The sequence below is a fragment of the Ictalurus furcatus genome, chromosome 12, assembly GCF_023375685.1.
Source record: "Ictalurus furcatus strain D&B chromosome 12, Billie_1.0, whole genome shotgun sequence".
NCBI lineage: Eukaryota > Metazoa > Chordata > Actinopteri > Siluriformes > Ictaluridae > Ictalurus > Ictalurus furcatus.
The window spans coordinates 7,430,483-7,439,305 of record NC_071266.1 but is presented as its reverse complement, the minus strand read 5'-3'; the positions used below and the strand labels follow the sequence as shown (position 1 = coordinate 7,439,305).

At 36.8% G+C, this 8,823-nt stretch overlaps 1 protein-coding gene across 1 annotated transcript; it reads left to right on the top strand.

Moving 5' to 3' along the window:
• Window positions 1-1,867: 1,867 nt before the first annotated feature.
• rps19bp1 (ribosomal protein S19 binding protein 1) lies at window positions 1,868-8,765 on the top strand. The gene is made up of 4 exons (XM_053638802.1): window positions 1,868-2,820; window positions 5,686-5,853; window positions 5,967-6,064; window positions 8,361-8,765. The coding sequence occupies exons 1-4, from the start codon at window positions 2,766-2,768 to the stop codon at window positions 8,490-8,492; spliced, it is 453 nt and encodes a 150-aa protein (XP_053494777.1). The 5' UTR covers window positions 1,868-2,765; the 3' UTR covers window positions 8,493-8,765.
• Window positions 8,766-8,823: the final 58 nt, after the last annotated feature.

The following is an 8,823-nucleotide window of genomic DNA, read 5'->3' as shown; positions in this document are numbered from 1 at the left end:
CCAGTATTTTTGCTCACTGACAAATTGAGTTGTCTGATACATAATGTGCTTTGTTCTATGTCATTTAAAACATCTACATATAAATACCAGAATTTAAAAGCTGAAATTCTAAATTGTCTTCTCATATTCATCTTTTGATCTCAAACCCTAACATCTTCAGTCTACAGAAAAAAAATAAAATAAATTGGCCTTATCGTTCCAATATTTTCAGAGGGGACTGTATATGAAACAATGTTAAACTGCTACCCCTTAGTGGAGCAGTTGGTTACTGCATCTTTGGTGGAGAGGCCAGTCATATCCATTAGGATTGTACAATCTATTGTTTGTCAATCATTAACACACTATGATTGAATTGTGTAATACGATGCAGAAGATTACAACATGTAAATGATCTATTTAATCACTAAATCATTAAGTATGGTATTGTGAGCTGTGCGCATCTTGAACCAACATTGCAAACCAATTCTTAATTATGTAATTGGGGATTTAATTTTTATTTTTTATTTTTTTTAATTTACAGTAATTGCAATGTAATAAATATTTAAGGTATACTGCAGTCCTATTTTTTCAGTATATAAGGTTCATATTGAGCAACACTCATTAGGGTCCTTGGTTCACTGATAAGACCTTTGACACTATTAAAATGAACTACTATTAAGTATTACCAGTTTTTAATATTGCTGGTGTGTTGTTGCAAACCTCCTGTTTTAGTGTGAATCGCATTGTGGATTTGTGGGATTTAGCTTGTATTTGCCAGGGGTATAACTAGCAACATTATACTTTTGCTTAATAAAACCAGAATTATACTCGGTGTTTGAAATTTTACATGAACAAATTAAGGCATTTTCTTTGAAAGAGATAGGATATATTTTAAATGTAAATTTAATGGTTTAATAAAACAAAAAGAAACATGCAATATTTAAAGGTATGTGAACAATTTCATTGTGTATGTGTACGAGGTTGCACCCATTTCTGTAGCTAGTATCTCTTAAAGCCAGTCAGTGAGAGTTTAATGGTTCAGAGCTCTAAGAAATATGTTTACAGAGAGTTATTTAACCTCTCATAATGTTAATGAGTTGTAAAGGTTTAATGAGTCTCAGTGGCTCCATAAAATATTTAATATTTATTCGTTGTGTTAACCATTTGTTGTTTTGTTTTAAATTAAATTCTAAGTAAGCTACTATGAGTTATAACAAAGCCAGTGTGTTGCACTGCAGTAGTTTCTATGTGGAATCTTCTGCCACGGTTGTGGTTTCTAAACGACTTCTTAAAGTGCAACACAAATGAGCCACATGCTGCATGCTCAGAGTTTTATAGGACTAACTTTAATAGCTTTGGATGGTTAGGAAACGTAAAGGCACAAAATGCAGGTCTCAGTCAGCTACAAGTAAGCCCCATTGTGGCGATACCAACTGTACCACCCTGGAGATTCATAAAACCATCTGTAGCTACAAGATTACAAGAAATATTAAAAGAAAATTCGAAAATAGCACCACAAGGGATAATAATTCAAAACTATTTGGACCAATATCAGGATAAATTACTCATATATACAGATGGGTCAAAACAGCCTGAGACTGGCCGCACTGGTGCAGCTTTTTTCATTCCTCGGTATGAAGTAGCATTCAAAAAAAGGGCGACCGATTATTTATCATTGTACAATGTAGAATTATTAGGAGTCCTATTGGCACTGCAGTGGTTGGAAAAAAATCATCAGAACCAAGATGTCGCTATAGCTTCTGACAGTCTATCAGCACTATCAAGCATACAGTCTGGGAAAACATCATGCAGACAAGACATTGTCTACCAGATACTTTATCTGCTTCTCATACTTCATGCTAAGGGGCTGAGTATTTCCTTCTTCTGGGTTCCTGCACATGTAGGGATAGAAGGGAATGAAATTGTGGATGTACTGGCAAAAAGATCTATAAAACATGAAACAGTTGATATACAAGTACCATTAAGTAGAGCAGAGATCAAAACCATTATAAAGGGACACACGCATAAAATATGGCAGGAATACTGGGACACAAATGACACCGGACGACACCTATATGCCATACAAAAACAAGTAGCCATGAGTGTGAGGCAGGGCAGAAACCCAAAGGAAGAGATGATAATTATGCGTCTTAGAATAGGTCATGCTGGATTAAATCTAGCATTAAACAGAATAAGAAAACACTCCACTGGACTCTGCACACACTGCAGTACACAAGAGAAAGTGAAACACATTCTGTTAGACTGCAAAAGGTATGAGGAGGAAAGAGCTGAGCTAGAGATGCAGATTGGAAAACAACTACTAGACACTAGAGAACTTGCTGGGGAAAACATCTGGGTTAATGCACCGCCCCCTAATAAACTATTTAAAAAGTACTGGTATAAGTGAGAGAATTTAGTAATCTATAGTACGAATAACTAGTATATAGCTATTTATCTCTTTATTTTCTTTTATGTATGCAGTATTGTTTTGGTATTATTATTATTAGTGGGTTTTTTTCTATTTAATTTTAGTATTATTATTATTACTGTTATTATTTTATTTATTAATTTTACAATTTTTTTTTTCCTGCCAATCTACTGCCCGCACTCCAGTCCAGTAGGTGGCGGTAATACACCTTTAGTGGTTTGCCAACCGCCATTAAAAACAAAAAGAAGAAGACGACGAAGCCGACGTAGCCACATGCTGCGGAAGTATAGTGTTAACTACAAGGTTTTTGGCTGAATTTACATCTCATAGCGTTTAATAGCCGTTTAAAGATTGCACCATGTCGATTTCACTGTTAAGAAGGGGACTCGAACTGCTTAATGAAGATCTGAAAGGTAAACAGTGCATATTTTTAGTCAGGAACTTTAGTCGCTAGCTAACTGATTATAGCCTATAGAAGGTCCGAACACAGTCACAGCGGCGTTTATGTAATATGCCGTCAGTAATTGCAGAATAAGATAGTGAAAATGTTCCCCTTTTAATTTTATGGTTTGCTAACAGCAGAAATAAAAGCTCTGGGTTTGGTCCACAGTGGTGTAGATAGACTGAAGAAAAACAAGGTTGTAGGTACCACTAACATGTGTTTGATGTAACCATGCTTCTATTGTTTATTTAGTAATTTATTGAATTGTTTCTGAACGTTTCATTCCTCATGCACAAATGGTTTGAACATATATCACCTCACATCTAGATTAAAGATCTCAATTTTTTTTCATGTTACCATGTATTTCTTTTAGCAAGCCAATTGTGAGTTCTACTTTCTCATCAGAAGGCATTTTAAAACAATCGATTAGACATATTTAATTCAGCTTTAATTCACTATATCAGAATTTCTCAACGTGTGTCAACCATTTACATACACCAAGTCGACTGTCTCTTTAAACAGTATGGAAAATTCCAGAAATTGATGAAATTGCTTTTAGAAGCTTCTGATTGGCCACTTGCCGTAATTAGGAGTTAATTGGGAGTGCACCTCTGGCTGTAAATGGGCCTGCCTTTAGACACGTGCTGCTTCCCAGTTCACCTAGTATCCGAGGTTAGAATTGGTGTGTTCCAAATCGTAGTATGTTGAAATGAGTATCCTAATGGTACCCGGATGGTCTGCTATTTCCGGTTGATTTTCAAAGTGTGGATCTGTGGACACTTTTTCAGCTAATATTGCACACAACTCCTTGCGTGAGGGAGGAGGCGATTTGTGACGGTTTGCTTTGCCGAATTCAACCTGCAAACATGGCGGACGAGTGTAACGCATTTAGAGAGGTGGAAATGAAATGTGGAAAAATAAAACAAGGGAGTTGTAAATTTTTACATATATATATATATATATATATATATATATATATATATATATATATATATATGACAGACAGACAGTGTGCGTAACTAGGCAACAACGTTCTCCTCAGTTAAGGAAGAAGTCTAAGAACTCTAAGACCAGCATTAAAGCCAGACTGAAGGTTGCAGGTGATAACCAGCCTTTTGGTGGAGTGCTCTCAGGTCAGATGAAACAAAAATTTAACTTTGTCCACAATGATCAGTGCTATGTATAGTAGGGGGGAAAAAACATATAAACTGTGAAGCATGGGGGTGGCAGTATCATGCTGTAGAAATGTTTTGCTGGAAAAGGTACATGTGCACCTCAGAAAATAGATACATGAGGAAGTTGAATTATCTAGAAATACTGGAGCAAAACATTAAGACATCAGCCAGGACAGTCATTCTAAGCATACCTCCAAAATGGCTTAAAAACAACAAAGTGGAAGTATTTTGCAGTGGCAATCATAAAGCCGCAACCTGAATCGCATAGAAAATTTTATGAACTGAAGGAGTGAGTCTGAACATTGAGGCTCACAGTCTCAACAGGCTCCTGTTGTCAGGAGGAACAGGCAGAAATTCCTGCAAAGTATTATGAGAATACTTTACCCCAAGTGTATGAGTCAAGTTCAAGCAGTTAAAAGGCAGTGCACCTAAATGATAGTGTACATTTGTGAACATTTGACCCACTGACAATCAGATTTATTTATATATACATATATTTATATCTGTGGAAGTGTTTTGCTTTTTATTTATTTAATATATTATTTCCATTTATTGTGCATTGCCAATAAAGCCTGCATATAAGCATTCTGCCAAGCCTCCAGGAAATTTACTGACGAGTTTTGCATTAATGAAAGTGTAATTAGGCTATTAATCCAGTGGGATTGCAAATTTAGCATGTTTCCTCCTCAGCTGAATCAGTCTAGCTCCATTTACTTATTTTAAAAAGAAAACACAGATGAGGAAGCAACTCTTGCTGAAGGTGTGACCAGATTAATTTTTTAATTATTATTATTTTCAAAGTTGGCTTTGGTGTCAGATTGTTCTCATGTTGCTTGTCAGATTGTTCTCATGTGCTCTCACACACATACAGTATGCTCTCTCTCATGCACACAAACACACTCGCTCACTCACACTCTCTCTCTCTCTCTCTCTCTCTCTCTCTCTCTCTCTCTCCCTCCCTCCCTCCCTCTCGGCTATGTGTAGAAGCCGGCTGTAGGATTAGCCGACACTCATCTGCTTAGTTGCATTTTAAGCTGACACCCTGACATCACATTACACACTGAAACAGACTTGCACGCCCCTGTCTCTCTTTACCTTCTTCTCTTTCCCTCTCTCCATGTCCTGTCTCTCCTTACTCTCTGTTTTTTTTCTCTCTCTGTTTAACCCAGCGTTCACAGTAGAAAGCAACAAGTCGCTCTCTGATCATTTGTCTCTTCTCAGTGTCGCTTGTGGGGGTACACTAACATTTTTCAGATTCTGCAAGGCGTATGTACGCTTCGGTCCTCAACTGTGTCGAAGTGTAGTGATGTGATGTAAATAGTGCACATCCGCAAAACCAGACATGGGCAGTGGTTTCACTGACTGCCCATGCATCCTTGGATTCATCCTTGAATTCTGAACTTTGGTCATGTTCTACTTGGTTTTTTGAGGGTGTCGTAATATAATAATAATAAATTGAGGTTTATTTGAGAATGTACCAGTCAATTATAGATCATTATGGGTTATCACATTAATGGTTTTCGCAGGTAAGTCATTTTAAGACGAGCCTCTATACACGGCAGTGGTGAAAGCAGTTGAAGTAAACACAAAGCTGCGTGCAGTCATTGTGAACATTTTCAAAATGTAACTATTAACCTCATGCTCTTTCTCGCACTTTGAAGGTGTGGCCAAGGGTCCGAAGAAAAAGTGCACCAAGAAAGCATCAGTGATGGATCAGATTAGCACCAATAAGCAGGGTGTTAGGAAGCAGCTCCGCCGACTGCAGCCCCACAACACAACCCGAAAAAACAAAGCCACAGTCAAAGACAAGCAGATCAGAAATGCCTTAGGTGAGAAATTTAATTCATTTATCCGTTAACTATGGACAGAAATACATGTATATAGCCATAGAGAGGCACATGCTTTGGGCTGAAACTGCTGTATGTCTGTTGTTTCATTGTAGAGGAATACAGAAAGAAGCAGAAGAAAAGTCAGCTCAATTCCAACCTGCAGTATTTCCTGGGAAACAGCTATAAAATGCAGACAAGCTGCACACAGAAGGTACTTAAACATAATATAGAGTGTGTTGGATTTTATACATTTTATATCTAATTGGAGGTATTGTAGTATATATAAACTTGATATACTGTCTATCTGCCATGAACACGTTTAAAGCAGCCATTTTTTACTGTTTAACAAATATATTGAAATATCCAGCGCTGTGAAAAAGTATTTGCCTGATTTCTTTTGTTTTTGTGTATCTCATACTGAATAGTTTTAGATCTTCAAACAAAATACAATATAAAACAAAGGCAACCTGAATAAACATGTTACAGTTTTTATTTACTTCTTTTTTTTTTAATTGAAGCAAAAAAAGTTATCCAACACCTATCACCCATGTGAAAAACTAATTGCCCCCTTAAACGTAAAATCTGGTTTTGCCTCCTTTATAAATCCATAACTGCAACCAAATACTTCCGATAACTGTAGATCAGTCTTTCACTTACTACTAGGACTCACTCCTATGATTTGGATCATTGTCTTGCTGCATAATCCATTTGCGCTTGAGTTTCAACGTACAGAATGAAGACCAGACATTCTCCTTTAGGATTTTCTGGTAGAGAGCAGAATTCATGTTTCCCTCAATTATTACTAAGTTGCCCAGACCCTGAAGCAACAAAGCAACCCCACACCATTACACTTCCACCACTATAATTGATCATCGGTATGATGATGTTTTTGTGGAATTCAGTGTTTGGTTTACGCCAGATTTAACAGGACCCCTGTCTTCCCAACAAATCACAGAACATTCTTCCAAAATATTTGAGGATCATCAAGCTGTGTTTTGGCTAAATTCATACGAGCCTTAATGTTCTTCTGGGTTAGCAGCAGTTTTCACCTCGCCACGCTTCCATGGATGTGGAGTCATGAAGAGTGACCTTTATTGATGCAGGGGAGGTCTGTAGGTCCTTTGATGTTGTCCTTGGGTCTTTTGTGACTTCCTGGATGAGTAGTTGCTGTGCTCTTGGAGGAATTCTGGAAGGGCGGCCACTTCAGGGAAGGGTCACTACCGTGCTGAGTTTTTTTCCATTTGGAGATAATTGTTCTCACTGTGGTTATTTGGAGTCCCAGAGCCTTTGAATTAGCTTTGTAACCCTTCCCAGACTGATGTATTTCAATCACCTTCTTCATCATTTCTGGAATTTCTTTCAATTTTGGCATCATGTGTTACTGGGTAAGACCTTTTAGTCAACTTCATGCTGCTGAAAAAGTTCTATTTGTGTGTTGATTTGATTGAACAGGGTTTGCAGTAATCAGACCTGGTTGCGTCTAGTCCAGCTGAACCACATTATGAATGCAGTTTCATAGATTTAGGGAATTAGTAACTATGGGGGCAAATACATTTTCACACAGGCCCAGTTGGTATTGGATAGTTTTTTTTGCTTCAATAAATAGCTACAATTTAAAAACTCTATTTTGTGTTTACTCTAGCTGCCTTTGTTTTGTCTTGGATTTTGTTTTCATTTTTGAAACAATTTACTATGAGATGTACAAAAAAACCCAGAAGAAATCAGGCAAATACTTTTTCACAGCACTGTATCTTTTTTGAGGGAGCACTGCACTATGCCGAAGTCTTGGGAAACCATTGTTTGCTTGTTTTTTGGGGATTTCATTGTGGTTTTTTTTTGTTTTGTTTTGTTTTGTTTTTTGTTTGTTTTTTTGCCTGCTGCATTATTATATAAGTAGAAACGTAAATTAATAATGATGATAAAAATTAATTAATAAATAAAAGTTTTTATTTGTTTGAAATATTTAATGTTCTAGAAAAGTATCATGTTTTATTGTCAAATTTGACAATATTAAGAGTGTTTGAGTTTATGAAAATGAACATTTCAGGTGCAGAGACAGAAAAGCAGGTTCCTCAAGATGCCTGGAATTCCCTGCTTGCTGGTTTCCTTATAAAACTGCACAACAGTGTACCAAAGGGAATTTATGCAGCTTTAAACACAAAGTCAAATCACGTTTTCTGTTTTCTTCTGCTTAATATGAGCATTATTTTGATACCTCGAAACTTTCCAATTCATTATATTTGCAGGCATTTCTGTTGTACATAATTACCAAGTTCTTAAGACATTTTGCATGGTATGTACTGTATGTAGCCACACAGTTTCACGGATTGCTATTTTGTTTTCATTTTTAGGCTTCGTGAAACTACGTGTTAATTTAGAATTTAGGACAAAGTGCAAGCATTATGCTTTAAAGCCAGACTTGATGTTTTTACACTATACAAATCGTCAAACAGAATGAATGCATTTGTTGTTATTGAAGCTCATGGTTTGCCCTCTGTGTGTTTTAGATCGTGCATCAGAACGTAGGCCGTCAATCCCGGCACCAGCCAGAGAAACCCGTCAAGAAACAAGAAAAACAATCCATATTCACCGAGGCGGAATTCCAAAAGTTCCAGGAGGAATACTTTTCTAATCGTTGATCTCAATATTGACTACTGTGGACACTTGTATGATTATGTGGAAGAGGAATCCTGCATTCCAGGAACATGTTTGGAGAAGTCACATGAACAGACATACAGAAATCCAATTTCCATTTTTGACAAAAATTAATAGTTTTCGATTTGTGTTTTTCAAATAAATATTTGTTTGATGGTTTGCCAAAAGCTGTGTTTCATGTTGTATCATCTATGTCAGGGCATCAATGTCAGGGCATCTTTCTATATCAGCAGCTCTGACAGTACTCACAGCTGCCGGTAAAATCACAGGTTTATAATAATGATCTAGCTCTAATACATCATGGTTTCTATAGTA